The sequence below is a fragment of the Rhinolophus sinicus genome, chromosome 2, assembly GCF_057876585.1.
Source record: "Rhinolophus sinicus isolate RSI-liver-muscle chromosome 2, RSI-T2T, whole genome shotgun sequence".
NCBI classification, from domain to species: domain Eukaryota; kingdom Metazoa; phylum Chordata; class Mammalia; order Chiroptera; family Rhinolophidae; genus Rhinolophus; species Rhinolophus sinicus.
The window spans coordinates 53933334-53959060 of record NC_142502.1 but is presented as its reverse complement, the minus strand read 5'-3'; the positions used below and the strand labels follow the sequence as shown (position 1 = coordinate 53959060).

General features: G+C 42.4%; 1 protein-coding gene and 1 long non-coding RNA gene across 4 annotated transcripts in view; one reads left to right on the top strand and one right to left on the bottom strand.

The window, feature by feature from the left end:
• The window catches only part of FAXC (failed axon connections homolog, metaxin like GST domain containing), a 74255-nt gene extending 48951 nt beyond the window's left edge, over window positions 1-25304 (bottom strand). Inside the window, exons 1-4 of one of the 3 annotated variants that reach the window (XM_019743398.3) lie at window positions 25035-25304; window positions 24147-24268; window positions 18846-18981; window positions 8663-8859 (exon numbers count right to left, since the gene is read on the bottom strand). In XM_019743398.3, the coding sequence (XP_019598957.1) occupies window positions 8663-8859; window positions 18846-18981; window positions 24147-24253 (440 nt within the window). In that variant the 5' untranslated portion in view covers window positions 24254-24268; window positions 25035-25304. Of the gene's footprint in view, window positions 1-8662; window positions 8860-18845; window positions 18982-24146; window positions 24413-24751; window positions 24980-25034 lie in introns of those variants that run through there. The other 2 variants (XM_019743397.3, XM_019743400.3) reach the window with 2 other exon arrangements.
• Window positions 22329-24358, top strand: LOC141571688 (uncharacterized). The gene is made up of 3 exons (XR_012496694.2): window positions 22329-23728; window positions 23807-24018; window positions 24231-24358. It is a non-coding gene; the product is annotated as an uncharacterized LOC141571688 (long non-coding RNA).
• Window positions 25305-25727: the final 423 nt, after the last annotated feature.

The following is a 25727-nucleotide window of genomic DNA, read 5'->3' as shown; positions in this document are numbered from 1 at the left end:
TTGGTCAACATTGCTTAAGCAGTAATTCACCATAATCAGAAGTGTCTGGACGCTGATGGCAACTTTGAGCACCTCTTGTAATTGTAGAAGTCAAACGTGACTTGTATTCATCTTTTGTTATCAGTATATATTGAGTATTACAATTTTAATAGATTTCCTTTCTTAAAATATGCATACATTTTTTTGGCACCCTCTGTATATTAGTGGTCATCTCTTCTCCTCGTGTTGGTTGATATAGCTGTAATGGCCACTTCAAAAAAATTAGAAGGGTGAAAAATATTTTTAAAGAGTGAACACAAGGAATAACAGTAAATTGTATCTACTTTCCACCTCAAGGAAAAAAACAAAAGCTGAGAAAAGACCCTGGAATTTGATCGTTTTATATCGTTCTGTTTTTTTGAGTGTTCTTTCCTCTTCAAAATGAAAATAAGAAAGAAAGGAAAAAAACAGAAGATTTCTCTTAATTTTTTAAGCATTTCTGATTTTTACTGAAAAGTCCTATAACCAATTTCAGCACACTCTCTGTACTGCAACCATAACTCTTCTTTGTTACTTTTTTAAAGGAATGCCTACAAATCTTGTTAGAAAGCTTTGTGTACCTCTTTTTTATAAGTTTCTCAAAATAAAGTATTGAGGAGTCAAGAATTGGATTTTGCTGAAAAGAGAGAAAAGTACGTCACAATGGTGACTAATTAATGTGTAGAGTCAGAGTAGTCAGTGGAGTTTTTTATATAAAAGATCTCACACTTGTTCTAGTAAATTCTTTAAAATCATTCATACTAAACGCTTTTCTGCTTGCTCTTCCTTTTACACCTGCAATTAAGTAATTAAGGTGTCAACTTTCACATTCCGTTAGAATAATTCAGCACTTTCATTCTAACTGTACTAGATCTAAATTCACAAAAATCATCCTTGATTATTTTGGAAGCCAGTGATCTGAGAATAAAACTAAATGATCCTAAATTAGGTGTGACCAGGTAATAATAGCACCCAGGAAGCCTCTGAAGTTTTAGAAATGAGGAATATGGTGGCTCTAAACTGAAAGGTTGATGTGGGGGCGGGGAGGAGACAGGAATACATTCTTTGTAGGCAAATTACATAGGCTTTGTCATAAGCATAACTGATCTTGAAGACCGAGCAGAAGCCAGGCAGAGCAGAGGGAGAAGACGCGTGCAGGAAGAGCCCCGGCTGGTTGATGCGCTGTGAGGACTTCGGCACACGTGGGTGAGGCACAAGGTGCCTGAGGAAGCCTGTAAGAGTTTGAGGCTGGAAGGGTAGGCAAGGATCAGATCAGCATGGGTGTGATGGAAAAAGAACTGAACTTTATTTTGAAAGCAAAGTTTAACTACTTGAAGGGTTTCAAGCAGAAAAGAACCATAATCAGATTTGTGGTGACATGAAAGAAGTGGAGAAACTGGCAGAGGGGGGCTGGCTAGAACACCATGGCAAGACCAGGCAAGAAATGATGCACTGAACTAAGGGGATGGTGGAGGGGATGGTGAACAGGGAATGCATAGGGAAAATACTAATATATGAGAAACAGACCAACGGACACACAGGATTAGGTACGAAAAGAAAGTAGGTGTTTTCTCCCAGGCTGATGGTTTAAATGGATGCTAATGCTATTACCCAATACCGGCAGTACCTGCAACATACAAGGTGGAACAAACTTCATTGATGAAAGATCAGTCGACCTGTTGCATTTGCAGTTCCCGTGGAACCCGCCAACTGAGGACGTCCTGAAGGCTGAGAACTCAGGAGATAGGTTTAGACTCAAGGTAGAGAATTTGTGGGCAGAGGTACCACAGTTTTAAAGCTGTGAGAGGAGATGAGATCATCTAAGGAAGTTTCTAGGGTAAGGAGTGATGCTGGGGAAATGACAGGTCAAGGGAAGGTTAGAAGACGAGATGGCCAGGCTGTAAGGGCCAGCTTGGAAAGAAGTAGGGACACCACTTTCTCGGAGATAGAGAGAAGAAGGGTGTTGCAAGAGGTGAGGGGCTGCAAAGAGGTTCAGAGGTCCTGCCTCATGACTTCAGGTTCGTCTATAGAGCAGGAAATGAGGGCATGCGCCAAAGATGAGGATACCACAATGGGGAGTTTTAGAAGACTAGTGGAAGAGTGGCAGGTGGAGATGGAAGAAGCCGCTGTTGGGGCCACACAGCTAAGCAAGGAAGAGCCCCCATCAGTGCAACGCTGTAAGGTTCTCTACCTGCATTAACAGGCTGAATGCAGGGCACAGAAGAAGGAACGCTGAGTTGATTCAGAATTTTGCAGCTAGATAACCTTAGAAACTGACTGCCCCACTCTTAATTTCTTTCCTCGCTTTCATTCCCCAGGCCCAACATTGTAGAAGCAAATGAGGGCCAGGCAGGTTCTTTCAGGGTCGAGGCCCACGAAGTGTATATGAACTTTAAATACCAAAGAAAATGGGTGCTTCATGGATTCCTAAATCAATTAGTACGGCTCAGACATCACTGACATATGCTTCCGTAGCATTACAACCATGCATCTACCTCCTCCTGCAACCACACTCCTGAAAACTCTGTCCACGTGGTGGGGTTCCCACCCATACCACTCCCCTGAAACCACTCTTATCCAAGTCCACAATCCCTCCTCGTTCCAAAATCCAAATCAACCTTTTTTCCATATTTATCTTTCTTGAACTCTCTATAGCATCTAACACTAATGGCGTCCTTCTTAGAATTCTCCCTCAACTTACGTCTCCACTGCTTTTCCTTTCATCTCTTCCATGTCCCCAAGATTTTTAGCTTTATTCCTTCTATATTCTTACACCTCACTCATGGGGTGATCCATTTCCCACCCATGATTTCACTGATGACCCCCCAACTCCATATCCAGCCCAAACCTGTGTCTTCAGATCAACAAATCCTAGTGAGAGAACCTCAGGAGCTGCAAACCAACACTCCCAAAATTGGACTCATCATCTTCCTTCCCTCCAACTGTGCTTCTCCTCACCCAAGCCAGAAAGAAGCCCAGGAATTATTCCTCAGTGCTCCCTGTTCTTCACTCCTGAAAGACAGTCACCCTGAGAATTTGCCCTTATCTCTGCCTCAGTTAACACTGTAGATCAGCCCTTCATCATAGCTCATCTCTGAGGACAGTGGCCTCCTAGCAGGTCTCCTGACATCCCCTCAAGGCCCTCCAGAATCCATTTGCCCCACGGTAGCCACAAAGAGCTCCCTGAAACACAAATCGAATCACATCATACCATGCTGCTTCTCGGAGTCATTCACTAGCTCCCACAGCTCTTCACAGGGCACACCAACCCGCTTCCCAGTCCAACGCATCCCCCTGCATTGCCTCCACGCATCAGCACATAGAATTACATGTGCCTCCCAAACGCCTCCTCGGTGCCTCGGAACTTACAGATGCTGCTCCCTCTGCCCGGATATCCTCATCTTCCCCTCCACCCAGCCCCTTGGCTGCCACTCTGATTGTCCCTAGACTCCCTACATGATTGTGACAACATCTCCTCTGGGAAGCCTTCTCCTCTTCTCTCCAGCAGGTGCTGGTAGCCTCTCCTTGTTGCTTTAAACTCTCCCCCCAAGGACTAACCATTACGAAGGCTCGATGTCTCCCTCCAGCCTGTGAGCCACCTAAGGACAGAGAAAGCATCTCATCACCTTGCTTTGCCCCCATCCAGCATGGTACCTGGCCACTAGTAGTCACTCACTAAGTTTGCTGAAAGAATGAATTATTGATTGAATGAACAAAGGCTTCACTTCTGAGCCAGCTACTACTAAGCAGTGTTTCTAAGGGATGACAATATTTAAAGAGAAAAATGGAAAGAGTGTAAGTGCCTATGGAGAATGAAGAAGGGGCTGCCACCCATCGCTCTCTTGAGATCTGTGTCACTCTCCACAGGGAAGAGGCCCACTGCACAAGGAGTCATAAATTCTTCACTGCAGAAGCTGGGAGTGGGGTGGGGGGAGAGACAATTTGGAAAGCATACTAGGCTAAGCAATTAAAATAGTTTATCATTCTGAGAGCCTCTTTCAAAGTTGATACTCACAGAGTCAGAGTTTTGCTTGTTTGTTTTTAACAATGATTATCTTAGAACAGAAGAATAAACCCTGCTCAAACATTTTTAAAGGAGATCAAGAAGACAGGAAGAAAAAGCCGACCCTGAGTGTTTTAACGAAGATATCTCTTATTAGAACCTAACGTGAACCCTGGTCCACAGCAGAAACCAATACCCATGTGTGGGAAACTGCAAACCACTGTTTGATGAGTGAAGCCTTGCATAGGCCTTCCGGCCATGAGGACTCCCTTCTCCATGTTGTGCTACACCTTTGCCATATGTGGCTTGTACTCTAAATGCTCAAGGGTGCAGGAGTGTACGATAAATGTCTGTAATTTCACTACGTTTCACAGGCATTATCTTAGCTCCTCCAAACAGGAGTCGTCACTACATCTAAAACTGGGAGGGGAGTATCAAAGAACACAGCAATTGAGTTGCAATCAGGGAGAGACAGTCTCTTGGCTTTTAGAGAAGATCGTGGGTAGGTCATTTCATTAAATCTTCCCACCTCCCTAGTCACTGAAACTGCACCAAAAACCAAACTCAATTAAAATTTAAAAATCATGGCCAACCTAGAAGCGAATTTGAGTTCCCTGTTCTAATGCCTATATTTTTATGGGTGAAAATGTTATGACTTCGATAGTTTGACAACCGTGATCCACACACTTTCCTATGGGGTTCGAAGACTCTTAAGACACTCACTGGTGTCCACATGGGGCAGTATGTCACACAGAAGCAGCTATGGTGTCTGTTAAAATCAATTTCATTCCAGTAATTTGACCCTGTGTCTCTCAGATTTCCCTTTATACAGACTTCCTTCCACTAAGCATTCAGTGGAACAAAGGGGATAAAAATCTGTCTTCTTCATCTTCCATAATAGCTTTATGAAGCAAGTGGGACGTAATGGTATGGCTTTCAAGTACAAGAAAATACCTGGGTGTGTTTATTTGAACAGACATAAAACAGAGCTTCAGAATAATGTGATGCTATGTAATAATGATAGCTTTCCATTGTCTTTGCTTTTCAGAAAATCATACCTGAAGTGAAGTATTTTTAAAGTTTCAAACCTAAATAAACATATCTAAAAACTCCAGATAAATGAATCAATTGAGTCAAACAATCGATTCTACTTCTGTAGCTGCACACACAACCTTGGAGCTTATGGATTGTCAGAATTTAACAAGCTCTCATGGAAAGCTCATACTTAAAATATTTTCCTGCATATTGTGGTCAGTTCCCTATGCTGTCCCCAGTTTCCAGGGGTACACATTTGGTGTTTTGCCTCTGAGACTAGAAAAGGGGAAGGAAGAGAGGAGCTTGAGGGAAGAGTCCACAGATTCTCTGCCTCAGGTATTTTCTTACCATGAGGGGATCAGGTCTTTTCTCCATCGGGGTTTAGAGCTTTCCAGAAAGACTGTTCAGCATCTCCCCAAAGCAAGAAGTTGGCTAAAGGTTTGGGAACCTTATGAAACAAAGAAACATCTGATTTTCTTCCTCCTACTATTGTGTTTCCCCGAAAATAAGACCTAGCCAGACCATCAGCAATAATGCGTCTTTCGGAGCAAACATTAATATAAGACCCGGTCTTAACATAATATAAGACCCAGTCTTATATAATATAATACAAAAATAAGACCTGGTCTCATTTTAATATAAGACCCGGTCTTATATACTATAAGACCGGGTCTTATATACTATAAGACCCGGTCTTATATAATATAATACAATATAAGACTGGGTCTTATATTAATTTTTGCTCCAAAAGACGCATTAGAGCTGATTGTCGGGCTAGGTCTTATTTTCGGGGAAACATGGTAGGGACTTAAGGGAATTGGATGAATTAGGACCTTTTTTTTTGAAAGTTCACTGTATATTTGCATTGTAATCAAGATCTGACCTCCCACCTTCATTATTTCTTCCCTAAATTAACTCTTGAGGAGTAACAAATGAGAAATAGTAGCTAACCTAAAAAAGCATTTTCCTAATTAAAAAGAGAGAATGTAGTATGTAGTATGTATGACCCAAACAAGTCCCCAAGCAATTGGGGGTTTGTGGTCTGTAAAAGTAAGTGTCTTCCCTACCAGGGTACCACCTCCCAACTCTCTCCCATCCCTCCCACAACCACCCTTCCTTTCCCCACCAAGCCCTGTCCCCCAGCAAGTATTGGGGCCCATGTAGAGCAAAAAGGAGCAAAAGATGAACTTCTACCAGGAAGTAAACATAGATAAAATGTTGCACACACCGAGAACAAGAAGCAGTGACAGGTAGTACTTGAGAATCTTGCTGTATCAAAGTCTTTCTAAATGAAATATAAATTTTATGAACCACTGCAGAAATCAAAGAATTGTAACAAAAATACCAACTAAAATGTAAAGCTTCCAGCTTCTTTTCAGGCAGCTGACAAAGAGCTAGCACCCACGTTAATGAGGTAGCACTTTGGAAGGCTACGCCAAGGGAGGCACTGAGGGGCAGGGTGGTGACCCTGTGTTGGGTCTTCATTTCCCTCAATCACTGTAAACTGGGGACCGGAACCTGGTAAGCCTTTCTCTGATGCAAAGCACGTCACAGGCAGGCATGCATTTTGGTCTCCACTGCAAACCCCTGCACTCTTCCAGATGGGAGGTCCAGCAGTTCCCCACACATAGGACTGCAAGGAAAAGACCTAGGCTGATTCCAGGAACACTGAGTCTGTGATTACTCCCACAGACGTGCACCCCTGCCTCCACTCTCTGCCTGCTTCCCTCCTGTCCCCCACACCTTCACCTCTATAATGGAAGAGGGAAGGGAAGTGGTGCTTCAGATCAGCCCTGGAATAAACTGGGCAAGAACTGAAAGTAGAAAGAGAAAAAGAAAAATAGAGGGTCACTTAAAATCCAAGAGAGAGAACAGCAAGCTTTCCATTTCGAAAGCGAACTGAATGGATGAAATAGGAAAGTGTTGGGGAAGAACCTTCTACAGCTGAGCCCACACTGAGGACGTATCTCTCAGGGGGTTAGGTACAAGCTCCTGGGTGAGCTTCTGACCCTGGAGTAACAATTAGCGCCAAAAGGAAGTGGGCTTAACAATTCTTAATTAAACCTTTGAAAAAAAGATAAAGTTTGCAGAAACCAGAGAGAAAATTTCTTTTATCTACTGGGTGTATAGAAAGGTACTACAACTCCAGAAAATGGATGAAAGACAAAGGAAAAAAAACAAAACACATGACAATGAGTTTGTAAGCAAGAAGAACCATGTCTGTTTAACTCAAAGTATCACAGCCAGCACAACGCTACGTGCAGAACAGAATGGGGCCAACTCCTCAACACAGTGTGTGTGATGCTTCAGATTCAGGGAATACAAGCTAGGCGTCCAGCAATCAGGGCAAAGACACTCAGAAAGCAGCATATGCTTTACTACCGGAACATAGATTCACTCTGGTCAGCTAAGGAAAATTGACAATAGTCTCACAAAGCTTGCGTAACTTATTTCACCTGAGACTCCTGACTTAGATTTCTGTTCCCTCCTCTGGGTATCTGATGTAATGTTACTTTAATTTGTATTGGTAAAGAGCAGTTTGTATTGGTAAAGAGCCCAGTCTATTCAAATAGCTCCTTCACCTTAGTGAGTTCCAGACAACGACACTGCCCTCGAGCTAAGAAATTTTTACATTTTTAAATGGTTGAGAAGAAAAACAAAATATTTTATGTTAAATTAAATTCAAATTTCAGTGCTTTTTTTGAAACACAGTCATGCTTATTCATTTGCATATCCTCTAAGGGCCACTTTTGCAGCACAACAGCAGGGCACACGGTTTACCCTTGAACAACATGGGGTCGAACTGGGTGGGTTCACTTACACACAAACTTTTTTTCAATATGTTCAGTACTATAAGTGTATTTTCTCTTATTATTTTCTTAATATACTGGGTGGGGTGCCAAAAAATGTATACCAGAGGAAACTTTGGTCAACGTTGCTCAAGCAGTAGTTTGCCGTAATCAGAAGTATCTGGATGCTGATGGTAACCACTTTGAGCACCTCTTGTAATTTCAGAAGTCAAACGTGACTTGTATTCATCTTTTGCTATCAGTATATATTGAGTATTACAATTCAATAGCTTTTTCCTTTCTTAAAATGTGTATATATTTTTCGGCACCCTCTGTATTTCTTTTCTCTAGCTTACTTTATTGTAAGAATGCAGTATATAATACATATAATATATAAAATATGTCAGTTGACTGTTTATGTTATCCGTAAGGCTTCTGGTCAACAGTAGACTTATTAGTCATTAAGTTTTAGGGGAATCAAAAGTTATATGTGGATTTTGACTGCGCAGGGATTGGTGCCCCTAACCCCCACATTGCTCAAGGATCAACTGTAGTTACTACAGAGACATATGGCACATAATGTCTAACATATGTACTAGCTGGGCCTCTACAGAAAATGTCAAACCTGCTCTAGCTACCTAGAAACTTAACAGTCATAACTTTGACCCTTAAGTCAGCCAGAATGCCGAACAATTTTGAAAAGTTTTCTTTTCAAATGAAAAAGTTTGGGGAGTATCTGAAAGGTGACCCAGAACTTGGCTTACTCCAAAGAATGGGGACAGGCCTGGGCACTCGCCCAGCACCCCGGGGGACTCACCAGTAGAAGTGCTCCTCCACCATCTTCGTCACCGCCCTGGAGATGGCTCTTTCATGAGGGCCAAGGTGTTTGTTTAAATTCACTCCAAGTTTCTCTTCCAGAAAGTCAATTATGAATTCTGTGCCAGAAACTTTTTCATGATTATATTCAATCCAAGGCATTTTCCCTTGAGCAGAAAGTTTTCCACCAAAATAGTTCTAAGCAGAATAAATTTTAAACAGATAAAAACAATGTTTTATTTAAATTTCACTGGATGATTAACAGAAACAAACATTCTGACCATATATTTGATAGTGACTCTACTACTCAAGTGAATGTACACATGTAAACTCTTAGAAAGAATAAAAAGTTACTCTTAGAAAAAGATTTGCTTCACATGACAATATTACTTTACTCCATTAGATTTTATCATGGGCTCTGGCTTATTGCTAAGAAAGAAAGACGGCGGCCAGTTGGCTCAGTTGGTTAGTGAGCAGTGCTCATAACACACAGGTTGCCGGTTCGATTCCCACATGGGCCAGTAAGCTGCGCCCTCCATAACTAGATTGAAAACAACGACTTGACTTAGAACTGAGCTGCGTCCTTCACAACTAGATTGAAATCAACGACTCTACAACTAGATTGAAAAAAACAACAAAAAACAACGACTTGACTTGGAGTTGATGGGTCCTGAAAAAACACACTGTTCCCCAATATTCCCCAATTTAAAAAGAGAGAGAGAGAGTCGCAAAAGAAAAGAAAGCATAAATCCATGCAAAGACTTGTACACAAATGTTCAGAGAAGCTCTATTTGCAATTGTCAAAAACGGGGAAATAGCAAATGCACATCGAGAGGTAAATGACTAAGTAAATCCTGGCACAACCTTAGAATGAAATATATTCAGCAATTAAAAAGGAATGGAACTACTGATACAATAACATGGATGAATTTCAAGATAATGTTGCTAAGCGAAATAAGCCTGACAAAAAGAATACTTACTGTAGGGTTCCATTTATGTGAAACTCTAGAAAATACAAACTAATCTACCGTGTTTCCCCAAAAATAAGACCTAGCCAGACCATCAGCTCTAATGCATCTTTTGGAGCAAAAATTAATATAAGACCCAGTAGTATAGTCTAGTCTAGTCTAGTCTAGTCTAGTCTAGTCTAGTCTAGTACAGTACAGTACAGTATAGTATAGCATATAGACCCGGTTTTATATTATAGTAAAATAAGACTGGTGTTATATTAATTTTTGCTCCAAAAGACACATTAGAACTGATGGTCCAGCTAGGTCTTATGTTCGGGGAACCAGGGTATATGACAGAAAGCCAATCAGTGTTTGCTAGGGAGGATGGGGGACGGGAAGTGACAGGATGGAAGGATTACAAAGAGGCACAAGGATACTTGGTGAGTAATGAAAACATTACTATCTTGATGGTGGTGGTGTTTTCGTACAAATTTACATATGTCAAAATGTATCAAAGTATACAATTTAAATATGTGCAGTTTATAGTACACCTATTATGCCTCAATAAAGCTGTATTTTCTTTTTAAAAAATAGCATTAAATTTTAAATACATCAGTCTCTGCATCTTTAAACTGTTTCTCTAACCTAGGGGGTCAGCAAATTTTTTCTGTAAAGGGCCAGATAGGAAATTTTGGACAGGTCATATGGTCTCTATCACAATTCAACTTTGCAGTTGCAGCATGAAAGCAACCACAGCAATACATAAATGAATAAGAATGGCAATAAAAAGTTGTTTATGGATACTGAAAGGTGAATGTAATGGAATACAAAATATTATTTTTCTTTTGACTTTTTTCAACTACAGTATTTAAAAATGTGAAAATTCTTCTCAGCTCACAGGCCTGATCTGGCCCGCCCACCCGGAGCCTGCCACCTCTGCATTAGGGGCATCCATTTACCCTCATCACCGCCTAGAGAAACAGAAGTAAACTCAAGTAACCATTTGTATCAAGCCTTGTACAAGAGGGTACCTCCTTGCAAAGGTGCATGATGACAGACAGGCATGGGAAGGCCCGCTTCTAGGAGACCCCTGGTCAAATCTTTTAGACTGGAAGCCAAAATTTGCCAAGACATGAAAGAAACTCTGTTTGGGGTGTTTTTATGTGAGAAATCATTGGGGTTAACAAAAGTGACTATTGCTTTAATTGTTCATACCTATATCACACCAAGATTTGTGTGTGCCTTTTCCCAAAACCAAACAGTATATCTTACCACATGTGATAAAAAAATAGAATGTTGCAAAATTTCTAAATCAAGTCTCTCTGTGTCTATGAATTATGCTTGCCTGTTGTGTGGTATGTAGGACCACTGAATTTGGCCTCCAAGACAACAGGGTTATGGCTAGTAGAGATCACGGCCCTTAAAAGCAGTTGTCCATTTGTGCCCACGAGGACTGGGATTGGACTGCGCTTGAGGGTCCCAGGCTTCTCAGACCTTTGAGGAAATACCACCTCTTTGGAAAGCTGCAAAGTAGAGTAGGTCCTAGCTAAATGTTGCTTCCTGCTGTCTTTGGCAGAGAATAATGGGGACTTTGGTCTCTGTCTTTTGGTGTCTTGATACTTTATCTCATTGCTTATGTGAAAGAAATTCATTCTGAGCCCAGCCTGGACAAGGGAGTTATTGGGGCTGCTGTCAGCCATATCACTTTTGTGCAATTGGGAAAACGGAACTTCCTCAGGGTGGATACAGTCCAGGCCAGGGATCACAGCCTGGCAAGCACTCCTTGCCCCCACTCCTGGGCCACGCACTGTCGTGCAGTGAACAACCTGTACAACCATATATGGTGGCCCTGGACATTACCCTTGATGTTAACCAGGAGAAATATCATGTATTTCTAAAAGGTGCTAGTACATCTGACATTCTTGTAATTTGTACACTAAAGATGTAAATTTGCCATATAGTAGTAGTTTCAGTTTTCTCTTGATACCACCCATATCCTCCTAACATATCCCCTTCTGGACTCCTGTGATTCACAAGTACAATCCATCCTCCACACTGCCATCAGAGGGAACTGTTTGCAATGCAAATGAGTCATAAGACCTCTGCTGCTCAAAATTATCCAACAGCTTTCACGGATCGCATCTAACCCCCTTCACATAGCAAGTGTAGGCCCACACCACCTCGCCACGGCCCCCCGGCCCAGCCCCCTTGCTCTCAGTCCCTCTGGCCTCCTCAATTCCAAACTACCTTCATCCAGCCAACAAATTCTTTGCCACCTGTCTGACTTTGCACACTCTATACTTTTTATAGGAATCCCTTTCCCTATTCTCTGCAGTCTCATCCATCCAAAAATTTAGTTCAAATTTCACCTTGTTAGTGTGAAGTGCAACCATTGTCTACTTTTCCCTCATGCTTCCATTATACAGTGTATATTTCTATTTACCCATCTGCCTTTCCATGTAGACTACCCTCTCCCTGGGTACTCGGTACATTTTTATCTAGACCACATTTTAAAGTTGGAATAATAGAAATGAATGACCAATGCCTATGGAAATGAAAGTTCTAGTGTTTTTATCATCAAAAATTTCATTTTGATTACAAGGTAAAAAAAAAAAAAAAAAGACAAAGAATAAAACAACAGGAAACAACATTTTAGAGGCACTGATTATGTCTGACTAAAAGTTAGATAAATTGGGCCGGCCCAGTGGCTCAGGCGGTTAGCGCTCCCTGCTCCTAACTTCGAAGGCTGCCAGTTCGATTCCCACGTGGGCCAGTGGGCTCTCAACCACAAGGTTGCCAGTTCAATTCCTCAAGTCCCGCAAGGGATGGTGGGCAATGCCCCCTGCAACTAAGATTGAACACGGCACCTTGAGCTTAGCTGCCTCCCTGATGGCTCAGTTGGTTGGAGTGTGGGCTCTCAACCACAAGGTTGCCAGTTCGACAACCCGCTAGGGATGGTGGGCTGTGCCCCCTGCAACTAGCAATGGCAACTGGACCTGGAGCTGAGCTGCGCCCTCCAAAACTAAGACGGAAAGGATAACAATTTGACTTGGGAAAAAAGTCTTGGAAGTACACACTGTTCCCCAATAAAGTCCTGTTCCCCCTTTCCCCAATAAAATCTTTAAAAAAAATAAAGTTAGATAAATTGAAAAAATATTTTAAAAAGGAAACACAAAAATGTCAAGTCATTGGCAAGATTGTGGGTGAGATGCAGGTGATCTTTTCCATGCATCTCAATTTTTCTGAATGTGGTTATGTTATTTTTAAAATAAAAAATATATTTTAAAAGTAATACTTACATTTATATAGGTATATATTTACATTATTGTATATAATAATTTCCTTAACTTCTTTAAAAGTATTAAAGAAATCCTGGTCTAGTTTTATTTAAGCTATTGTAGTCTGACTGTTCCACTGAGGGTAATTTCTAAAAGTAATTTTGAGAAGAAAGATGAAGGCGTAAATCCTCTGTATTTTTTCGAGCTGATGTTTCCCCATGCACGTCTGTCCCAGGTGAGATTAACACCTACATGTACGCTACATTCTCAGCACATCAGTGAAATCCATGGGCTTTGGGTTTCAAAATCTGGCTCCATCATTTATTCACTGTGTGGCCTTGGACCTCCCTGGTTCTCCCTAATCCTCCCTGGGCCTCAATTTCCTCATCTACAGACTGGGGATAATGTCATAACAGTTGCTAGAATCAAATCAGAAAGTGAAATGAAGTGTTTGACAAAGTGCCTTCATCAGAAGTATGAACATCATCATCCCCATTTTGGGATGGAGAATTTGAGACCTTAAAGGAAATCCCAGAGTTACGGGACCCTGATTTGTTTCACAGCCATGATGCCCCCAACTTTTCAGTTAAATTTATATCCATTCCATTGTCTGCACCCCACAGCCATCTTGAAAGGTCACCCACTGACTAAATTTGAGGTAATTTGAGCAACTTTTGTGGATTATAACACACTGAAAAAAATCCATGCATCTACTACCGTGTTTCCCCAAAAATAAGACCTAGCCAGACAATCAGCTCTAATGCGTCATTTGGAGCAAAAATTAATATAAAACCCAGCCTTACTTTACTATAAGACTGGATCTTATATTAATTTTTGCTCCAAAAGACGCATTAGAGCTGATTGTCCAGCTAGGTCTTATTTTTGGGAAAACACGGTAGGTTTATAGAAGAATGTCCTTATTCTTTGGAGATGCACACTGAAGTAGTAGAGTCAAGTGTCATGATTTCTGCAGCCTACTTTCAAATGGCTAATCCAAAAAAAAAAAAAAGAAAGTGTACCTAAAGGCACATATAAAGAGAAATAAAGCAAAGAAGGCAACACATTAACAATTGGTTAATACAAATGAAGGGCCTACAGGTGTTCTGCATACTATTCTTCTAACTTGTCTGTAGCTTAGAAAATTTTCAAAAAGATGGGGGAAAAAGATAAGACCAGCAAATAAATAGAACATCAAAAGTTAGGGGTTAGAGCCAAAGCAGAGAGTTCCAAAGGAGCCACTGTCTTTTTCCTTTCTCTTAAAAAAAAATTTACTGTGTGAAATATTAGTGCAAATACTGGTGCAAAAGTAACTGCTGTTTTTGCAATTATTTTCAACCTTTTAAACCACAATCACTTTTGCACCAAGCTAATGCATGCTTCTTATACAACCAGTTATGTCACATGAGGTAGGTGTCTTAATGTATGTCTAGAGAAATGTAAGGAAGGATGATAGCAATCTCTAGGTAGAAGCATGTCAGGTGATTTTCGTTTTCCACTTACACATTTATGTTGAAATTCTTAAAAGACCGTATGTCATCTACATGTAATCAGAAAAAACAGAAAAGCTAGTTGCATTTTTTTTTAAATTAACCATTTCTGTGGGATCTCCCTACATTTTTTTGCAACTTCCTATGAATCTATAATTATTACAAAATGAAAAGTTTTAAAAATTAACCTACCAATATTTATATCCTGGTTTTCAAAAAATAATAACTATGACCAATACATCAGGTTTTTTTTTAAAAGCCCGTGAGTGCCTTCTAATGGTCATAAAATATTTATTCCAGTCTCACTTAGGTTATTAAATAAAAAAAGCTTCAAATATAAAGTTGTGCTCTTAGGAACATGACAGTTTAATCTTTTTTTTGAAAGGCACAGGGCAAAGAAGGGGCAGAGGAGGATGGGGTTCCCTGGGGACATGACAAAACCTCTCTATTGATCGTGGAGAAATGGCCCCCCCCGCACTTCCCGGGCACCACTTGCATCAACACAAACCCTCCCTGATGGCACAGAGGGCTCCAGGCACCCAGGCAAGCACACAGCATCCCTTTCTAAATCTCAGAACCACTTTCCTTTTACCTAAGATCTCTGCCCCGCGCTGAGCACCCCCTCCATTTATTTTCCATAGAGACCTCACAGAAGAAAAACTACTCTATACCATTCCTTTTTAAAAATATATACTTAACAAGAAATAATCACTTTGGAAGGGGGTAAGCATTCCCCACCTCAAAGGCCTCTCTAATAGCTTCAGGCTTCACAGCGAGGTGTGTTCTGATGCTTCAGTTATACTAAATACAAGTAGTGGCTCTAAAACAGGAAGAAAGGTAGGTCCAGAGGCTACTGGTGAAGGCAGGGCAGCCGAAATCAGTGCTTGTTGGCCAGAAGGGAGGGGAGGGGAGGGGAGGGGAGGGGAGGGCAGAACCGCCTGGCAGCTGCTGCAGCCACTGCAGACAGCAGGCTTACTTCATCAGTAGTCAGGGGCACACAAGATCTTGGATAGCAGACAGAGGTTGCACAGCATAAAACTCAGGTTTTGGACTCTAACTGCCCCAAAGCTCTCATGGACAAAGGAGGCAATCTGGTCAAGAGAGATGATGGAACAGACACGTAGCTGCAGGCAAGCAACCTCTTCCTTCCATTTGCGCCCCTCGGTGACTGGCACACATCTCCAAGTGCCCACCGCCAACACCAAGCTGAGCAATGATTTTACAAACCTGGTCCAATACACTTAGACGATCCAAGCCTTATCTGTTTTTATTGCTATTTTCTTCTTCATCACTGGCTTAGGAAGTCCTGAATAATGTTCTCCCTGTTTCTCTCTCCAGACTCACCTTAATTCTAGTTCCTAGTCATGAAGACCCCATGCCCTCCCAGGCCCCCCCCCCCAAGGTCCAGATGCAGTGCCACTCCACCATATTCTCAGAGGACCTCCATAATAACACATACCCAGCTGAGAACATGTCATTGATCTTGTCCCAGCGCTGCCTTAAAAGGATCACTGCTGACCCCATCCCCTCTTTTGTAGAAGAACTGACTCAGAAAGCACAGACCATGGGGAGTCAGGAATTGGAGGGGTAATATTATTATTAGGGCAGCCAAATATTGCCTGGGTGAGGAAGCTTCCCCCTGCCACCTCCCTGCTGGTCTGTCTCCAGCCAAAGACTATCTCCTCCCAATGCTGCTACTCTGTAAGAGCTTAAAGGTGAACCCCTGACCTGTGGGAGCCATTTGGAGGAGTGGCAGCAAACCGGGGGGATCACACTGGCTTGGGGATGCAACAGGCTCAGCTTCTTCCCTTTCTCAGCTCCCTCAGAGGCACACCACCTGTGGCCTGAGTACAAATTCCCAGGCAGGGAAGCTACATCCTTGGTGAAAGGAGATCTCAAACCAAAATAACTAGACACCTGAGGAATACAACCTCTGTAAGAGAAGGGTAACAGACTGGATATACACAACATGAAGCAGAATTATTGGGACCAAAAAATTTTAATTAGCATAATAAATATCCTCCAAGAGATAAAGGAAGAAATTAGTAATTCAAACCAAGGGGAAATGTTAAGAAGAAAAATATAAAAGTTGAACTCAATCGATGAGAGAACTATCACAATGGCTGCAAGAAGAGATCAGAGCAATGCAATGGGAGATCAGAGAGATGAACTCTCCTAGAAGGAGAGAAAAAGAATACAGGGATACATTCAGAGATGCAGAAAATAAAAGCAGAGGTGTTAGTGTCCAGAAAACAGGGAACAGGAAAGAAGACAAGGAAAACAAACAAATAAGAAAAGGAGATGTGTGAAGAAAATTGATAATTCCCCCAGAATTAAAAAGAGATTAAAGACTTAAGATTAAAAGAGTTTATAAAGGACCAAACAAGACACATAAAGACCCCCCACCAAGGCACATTCCAGTGAAATTTAAGAATCTTGAGATTAAACACAAATTCTAAAAGCTTCCTTTGAGAAATAGAATCAGATTAATATCAGATTTTTCAAGAGCAACACTGATGCAAAAAGACAATGGAGTAGTATTTTTAAATTTTTATATTAAAAAAGAAAATATAATTTTTAAATCACTGAAGGAAAAGAACTCTGAACATAGAATTGTCCAATATGAGGGCATAATAAAGATGTTTCAGGCATGCAAAGCCATCGAAGACTGGCCACTGAAAGGCTCATTCTGAAAAGATTCACCAAGGAAGCACTCACATAGGAAGATACATAAATCCTGTAGGATAAGATATATGAGAAATTAGGCTAGTCAAATAACTTAATGAGGCTTGTTGTCTAAAAAAGGACCCCAAAAAAGTAGTGTTTCCAAAATTTCAGAAGTAAAACATACAACAGCAACACAATTGGGATGAGGGCTGGGAAGACAGAGACCCAAGGTTCACGTGAATCTGCTAACATGCTTGTATCATTAGAGGACAAATTCAGAATGTGCCACATTTAAGAAATGAATAGGGATAAATACACATAAATTTTTATCTTAAGAGCAACCACTATAACAACAAAAATGGAATTTGTTTTAAATGACAAGAAAAGGATTTTAACTATCCATTAGAAAGTAGGAAATGAGAGAAAAATGGAAAACAAAGTAATAGTAAGGAGAAAATGATAGAAATAAGTACTAATAAAATAATAATTACAAGTATAAATGGATTAAACTCACCAATTAAGAACTCTCAGATTGACTATAAGTAATACATTGCCTACAAAAGACAAATACACAAAAAATAGAGAATGAGGATGGAGAAAGATATCTCAAGCAAACAAGAGCCAAAAAAGAAAGAAAAAGCTGGAGAATCAACCTCAACATCTGATAACATAGAATTCAAGGTTAAAAGCATGTATAAGGGACAGAGATGGCTACTATATGCTAGAAAAGAAACTAAATGGTAAAAGATGTGATCTTTCATATTATATAGACCTAACAATATAACCTCGACTATGTAAATAAGAACCACAGCATGACAAGAAAAAGAGAAATCAACAAGCACACTTGAATATTTTAACCTGTTCCTTTCAGAAACTGCTAGAACAGGCAGACAAAAAAATAAGCAGAGATACAGAAGGTCAAAACAATACACTAAACATCACTGAGCAAGTAGATAGAGAGAGAGCTCTACAGCCAAGAGAATACGTAATTATTTTCAGCATTTATAAAAAGTAGCCACACACTAGGCTAAAGAGTCAGTAAATTCCAAGGAATTAATATCACAAAGACTACCCGCTCTGACCATAATTTTTTTTTTAAATTTAAAAAGTCAAGTTTTAAAACGAAAATGCTTATGACTAGAAAAAAGAAAAATACAAGGGAATTTTGTTTAAATACATAGAACTGAATGACAATGAAAACACAACCTGTCAAATTTGTGAAGCACAGCTCAAGCATTGCTCAGAGAAAAATATACACCCTTAAAAACAGTCCTCTGTTCACTCTCTGATGCTGAAATGAGCAAGTGTTTCCCTGATGAAAGTCACTCAAACAAAACATGGAGCACTGTGGAAAAACTCACAAAATCTATAGGTACCTCCCCGGTGGCCTGCTGGGTGTTCTGCCCCAGCAGGGCTCATGAGAGATGAAATATAAGCTGTCAATCAATAGAAACCTAAAGGAAAAAACCATGTCAGACAATGGTACACCCACCTTATTAATAGCTGCCCAGTAGTCCTAGCCCAACGATAACCAGTATAAAGTATACTCTATGCCAGGAAAAAAATAACATGGCCCTGAACCCTACAAAAGTCCACATCCTTCTGACCCTTCATTAAACTGGATGTAAAAATCAACAGATCCTGGAGTCAAGTCTGCTCTGTATCTACTAAGGACTGGGCACTGCTACTTGCATACTCACCCCCTCTAGCTCGAAGTGCCAGCCCTTCCCACCATGTGAGATGAGGTACTGCTCTCTAACCAACATTGCTGTCGTTAGAATAAAAGACTTGCACGCAAGTACCTGATAGGGTAAGTCAGCCATCCGTAAATAAGTTTCCATTTTCAAACAGAAAGGAGATAAACTGGGAACACCATTGTTAGGTCTTGCAAACTGATGCAAAATAATGGCATCTTTGGAGTCAATCTCTTGCTGTTTCCTGTTAAAACCAAAACAGAAATAAAGGACAGTCCACGTGTTATACAATCAGTTCCTCCGAGATGCCTGTTGGGCTGTGGCTCCTCAATGAGCAAGCAGATCTGTTTGTCACAGGGGCTCACCTCACCCAGCAGCATTGAGAGTGGAAGCTTGGTTGAAACACAAAAGAACCTTACAAACTCTGATATGATCATGACCCCAAGGGCTCAGACACGTAACTACACGTCATCCGCCTTCTGGGATCTGCAGCCTATGGGCAGGAAGAGTGCTCTCTGGTACAGGTCCACCTCGTCCCCAGCTGGCTGTGCTTACCTGCCAGGGACAACGTGGATGGATTAAAAAATGATATTCTGTGCTTACTGTGTCATTGCTCTGAAAGCCTCACAGGTATTTTCTCATTTAACCTTCACGATAACCTTATGAGGTAGGTACTATTGTTATCCAGGTTTTGTAGATGAGGAAACTGAGGCACAGAGGATTAACTTTCCCTAAGTCACATCAGCAGTAAAAGGCACAACCTGGACTGCACCAGGTAGTGAGAGCCTATGATCTTGACCACTACATGGTACCATGAAACGGTCTATTCATCCATAGGACCCTGGAATAACCGTGCAGATTTACTGTGCCATGACCCAGTCTGCAGGGAACCTGAGACTCTGAGTATTCTGGTCCCTCTTCCAAACTACCCATGCCCTCACCTGGCCTTTCGCCTCTGGTCCTGAGGAAACTAGCTTCTGGGCTCTCTAGCTCATCCTCTCTATTTCACAGGGTCCCCACTTTCACCACACAGCATATACCTTATTACCCCTTCTTCTGTCTCAGCCACATATCTACCTTTTCATTTGGCTTTTTTTTTGGGGGGCGGGGAGGAGGACTTCCCTGGCACAGTTTTTCAATAGCCCCCATGAGGCAAAACAAATGCTGGATTCCAAGTCTGGATATGTGGGGTCAAGTCCAAGCCCTGCTTCCTACTGGCCATGTTACCCTAGATCTCTTCTCTCTCACACAGGCAGTGAGGACAGTACCTACTCTGCATCAATTATTATCCTGACAATTAAATAATATAATATCTAGAAGCATTTAGCGAGCTATCAAGCATTATGTAACAGTAGACTTTATTCTCCCTCAAAGAGGTATGGTCTTATGCCCTTAAACTACAAAATCTTAATACTTCACAAAGCCCCACCACATGAACCTTCTGAAATGTCCGTGTTTCAGCCTACCCAACCACTTCCCACTCTTCCTTCTGGCCTTCCCTGAGCTTCTGGTTCCCACATCGTTCCCTCATGGACTTTTACACAAACAAGCAAAGACAAGCTTTTCGGATCGTCATGACACAGATGCTCACTGCAGCATCTCCATTCAACAAAACAAACTCCTTTGGAGAAGTTTACCACCAGAATGCCCTTTCCGCTTAAGGAGTTAAGAAATGGCTCATTTTGAAAATACTGGTCAAAAGAATAAATATATTTGCTGCTTTCTGGCAATATCTACTATAAAACAAAGGCTTCCATTTAGATGAAATGTTTGGGAAGTCAGATATTAAAATTAAGAAGTCATTTAGACTATGTTCCTGGAAAGTGCAAACTGTTGATTTGACAATTAACTGATTTTGTCGGTTCAAATAATTCAAGCCACAGAGTGGTATTTTTATGTAAATTAGCCAAGCAAACATTTAAGACCTGAAAGGATAGGAGATAAATATAAAATTCCTTACACCACTTGATAAATTTAAAATCCCCATTGGAAGGGATCTAAATTTTAATCGTTAACTTGGGCCTTGTCATAAAAAGAATGGGTGCTAACTATGTGATAAGCATATATGCCGATGGCTTTGTATACATAATGCATATTAAATTATTTCAGTAACACTCTCGGGAGGATATTGATATAGTATAAATTTAGCATCTTATACTATACTTATATTTTACACTAGACAAGGAAATTGAAGCTCAGAGGCAAATAACTTGCCCGAGGAATATCAATTTAAGATCAAGTTGTTAACTTCAGTTTCCAAGCTTTTAAGCACTTCAACTACACCAAAATGGACAAATCCTAAGTTAATTTTACTAACAGCCAGCTTGACTCAGACCACTCAAGCCTGGAAGTTTCTTATGAAAGTCCATAATAACTAAGGATGTCCGACTTTCATTGAATGCTCACTATATGTCAAACTGTGTGCTAAGCATTTCATATGTATTAATACGAGGAAGGCTACTATTATCATCCCCATTTGACAGATGAGAAAACCAAGTAACCAAGAAGCTTACTCTCAGATCCAAGGTCACGTGGTTAATTAAAGGCAGTGAATTTGAACCCAATCTGTCCCTGGAGCCCTCCTTCCACACATCAGGCACCTCTCTCTAACTTAGGATCAGAGGAGTAGGAGACCTGTTTCCTGGACAGCTGTATTTTTAAAAGTATCCTTATAATGAAGGTTGTATAAGAGAACACCTGTAGAGCAGCAAGACTAGCCACTCCTCCCGCGGTGATGAGCTGTTAGTTTATGCAAATCAGATGACCCATGGGTTGCTCCAATTCCCCAAGTTTTCTAGGACAAAGGGCAAATGAGCTACCACTAACAAAGTTATTGTAGTCAATCAGTTTACAAACAATATATTTCCCAATGCTGGACTGAATTTAAGATAGCTGTTAGGATATCTCCACTCAGGGAGAAAAGAGTAGAGGGTTGGGACTATATCTGTTTAAAAATATTGTGGTGGGGAAAACATGGACAAAATCCAAAGTACCTACTTTGGTTATACTCATTAATGAAACTTCCTAAATAATTCTCACCTGTCAACTTTACTTTCCACTCTGGAAATGCAGCCATAGATTAAGGTTAAATCTACGCAGCAGCAAATCCAAGTAGGATGGTGAAGACTTTACAATTGCCAGTGAATTCAGATAGTGTAGCCATTTCAAAGTTTATTGTCCATCCTGTATATTTTGGATTGCTTTGTGTTTTGCCTAAACTACAGAGACAACTGAAACTGAGATTTCACCTTAAGTGGAAGTGTGTATCATGTAACTTTTGAATCTCAGTCCTTGACCTTTCTCAGTCTTTTCCCCCATCCCTCTGTGCCCCTAGAGGCTGTCAAAAACTCAGGTCCCTGCCATAGGCCGGTCTTCCCTGAGCAATGGCCCAATTCTCTACATTTCTATTCCTCTCCCCCACCAAAACCTATTTCAGAATTGGTATTTTCGAGGAAGCAGTAGTATAAAGTGCAGGCTCAGCCAAAACACATTCTCAAATTTGAATCTGGATCCTACTACTCTTACTGTGTGATCTAGGGCAAGTTCCTTAACCTCCCTCGGCCACAATTTCCTTACCTATGAAGAGAAGATCAACATCTAACGCGAGTTGTAAGGGATAAAGGCAATCCTGCAAGTAAAGCATTTCTTCCCAGAGCCCCTACTAAGGGCTCAAAAAGGGCAGCCAGTTTTATTATCTGCATCATAACAGGGTTTCCCAACTCAACTTAAACATCTGTCAAGAAACAAAAGTGAACAAATCAAGGGTTAAAAATCTAAAGAAGTATCCAAGTAGTCCCCTAAGTGGGGAAGGGATTTATCTGTGGGCAGAGCTGCTGTCTGTCCAGCAACCACAGCTACCAGGGCGTGGCCAGCTCCCAGGGCAAGCTATTTCTGCAAGGTCATTTAAGCAAGGTTTAGACAGTCCTGTGAAGCCATCCACAAAGTGGATGACTGGTGAGGAGCCACAGGGTTTAGGATCCCGAAAAGGCTCTGGACTTGAATATAATTGAGAAACAACAGGGTTTCCATTTAAATTACTGCATACATGTTTTAGTTTAGCTTTTCATGTAGCTTGAAACCTAACTTGAAATAAAGTTCTAAATGTAGCAAAAATATAAAATGATCTAGAGAGATCATTTCACTTTAAAATGTTTTTATTTGGTTCAACTAGATTCAAGGCACTGTGCTCATTGAGGGCATGCAATGCATAATAAGCTTAAAATAAAACTTCTCAATTATGGCTAAATAAAATGAAAGCCAATACATTTCCCCATACCTAAATGATTTCCTACCCTCTCACAATATTCACAACATCTAAGTTAGCCTGTCACAATGTCCTCCTGGAATCCCTGCAAGCCTATTAAAGGTCACCTATCACTGTCTTTGTTTACAACCTATTGTGTAGGATTCCCCCCTGGACACATTTCTCGCTCTTTAAAAAATACTGGCCACGAGGCACATTCTAAGCTATTGATAACTGCTTGCTTCTGGTCATCTCCCAGTGACAGAGGGCTCAAACGCATGGAAATTTTAACGGTTAGTATCCATTAGCCAAACAACCATCACAGCAACCTATGGTATAACCCTACTCAAAGATCTTGTGTCCAGCTGGATGTACCAACCTCAGGGGCCTCCATTTTCTGGTATTTCCAAGTCAGTCCTGTAAATATTCTGCGGCAGGCAGCGGGTACAACTGTGTACGGCAGGGGTGACTCCCGTGTTCTTTCAAACACGCCCATGTGCTAGTCCTATTCCCAGATCTCCTGCTGCTCACACAACAGTGGCATTTAAACCTGAAGATGGTGTGTAACTTTAAATACCAGATTAGCAGATAACCAGGTGGAAACTGCATCTAAACTGCACACCACTACACTTGGCCATGCATCTTCAACAGGGACCCAGAGGTCTCTGGAGCGGTTGCAATTTCAGCCTTTTGATGAGGTTAACATTTGGGGAGGGACAGTGAAGAACTAACCCGTAAGAAAGATAAGGTTAGTGGTTAATATTCCAGCATCATTACCTATAAACAAATAAGGCATTTCATAAAAGGTAACTTATTATTTCTACAGGGCCTAATTCTATTGTTGCAAACATACTGCACTGAAGATATTCCTAAGGGAGTTTCATAATAGACTATTTTGCTCCACAACAACCCAGAGACTGCTTACAGCACGAAAAGATGGGGACACTAATGTTTTCCCCTCGCAATACCAGTTTAATTCTCCTGTCAACGCTAACTGCCCCCGACAGCCAAGTGACCACAGATTGCCTCTGGGGAAAGGTAAGGACAGGACTCTGGGCATTTGGGTGTCGTGACCCAGGGGGTGGCACGGGTCCCCCCTCGCGCCAGCCCTACCCTGGCCAGGTGCCCCTCCGGCGCCCCTGCGCGGGGCCCTCTCTCCCGCTCACCTAATGACCAGGAGTTCGTGGAGCAGATACGCAGCTGCGGCCAGCAAAGCTCCCCCGGTCAAGTAAAGTGTTTTCTTCCACCAGGGATCGGAGCCCAGCCCTGCCATGATCCCACCGTAATCCTGCAAAGGGAAAGCGATGATGTCCCCATAAAAGGAGAAGGGCTCCTCGGTCCCGGCCCACCAGCCGAAGAAGGAGACGCTCTGGTTCCAGCTCAAATCCACCACGCACGGCCTGGACGAGGCAAAGCCAACCCCCCAGTGCATGCTGCGCGGCTGGCTGCGGACGTCCCTCCCAGGGCCCGCGCCGCCCGCATGGGAAGGGGCCGGGCGGCCCGGCGCGGGCTCAGCTGCAGGCTGGGAGCGCGGGCGGCGGCGACCGAGGCGGCGGCGGCGGAGGAGGAGGAGGAGAAGGAGGAGGGAGGGCGCGGGCCGCGGGCGGCGGGCCTGGCCGGCGGGGCCCCAGGGCCCGGGGCGGCAGCGGCGGCCGCCGGCTTTCCCCGCAGCGGCCTCTCCGCGCCTCTCTTTGTGTCGGCGCCTGGAGAAGGCCGCGTGATGTCATTGCTCCCCGGGGCTGGGAAACAGAGGCGGGATAAAGTCACCTACCCCGCGCCCTGCCCCCGCCCCGCATCTCCGCGGTCCGGCGGCCTCCGCCCCGGCGGGAGCTGCAGGGCTGGGGCGCGCCGGGCGGGCTCCGCGCCTCCGGGAGGCACGGCCTGGAAGGGCTCTGAGCGCTAGGGTAGGGCTGCGGGGGTGGGTGCAGAAAGGCTCCGCCGGGAGGAAGCTGCATCAGGGCCCGGATCTCGGTCCCCCAACCCGCGTGTCCCGCCCTCCGCCTTCGCTCCAGCCCCTCCCGCAGCCCGGGAAGTGGGGAGCGCGCAGGACTCACCTGGGGCCGCGCGGAGCTGCCGGCAGGAAACGCCACCCGGCGGGGCTGGGAACCAAGACCCGGATCAAGGTCGGGAATTAGATCGCTCTGGCCATCAGCAAAGCGCTGTGTATTTGCATAACTTACAAAAAACACTCATTAAATTGCACAGTTACTCAGGTCTTGGCCATGTGCTTACAGAGGGGAGATGTCTGATGTGATAGTGAAAATGTACTAAGGGAGATTTTCCCTCTGACAAACCCAGCTTAGGTCTTTCCCCCTTTGAAATCATTATCAGGGTACTCGCTGATGGTGGGGTGTTTTGTTTTTCTTTTTCTTCCTTTTCGGTGCTGAAAAATATGTCAAACGTTGTGTGTGTGTGTGTGTGTGTGTGTGTGTGTGTGTGTGCAGTTTATTTTTCCTTTAACTTCATTTTTTTAGTTTGCAAGTACAAAGAATAAGTTTATGATGTACACACAGATTTTAGCAAGAGCATGGATAGTTTAAAATTGTTCGGAGGAACTGAAAAAAATTCAACTAGGGGATTTATTTCTCTTAAGGCAAAAGGATGGATGTAGGAACCTCCAGGCTTGTGCATGAGGAATCGGAGATTGGGGTGAAAAAGGACTCCCCCTTCCTTCCTACTTCCCCTACCACACCAGCCCTTAGAACAGGCAGTGAGTGTGGTCAAACTGTTACAATATAAGCTTGTTG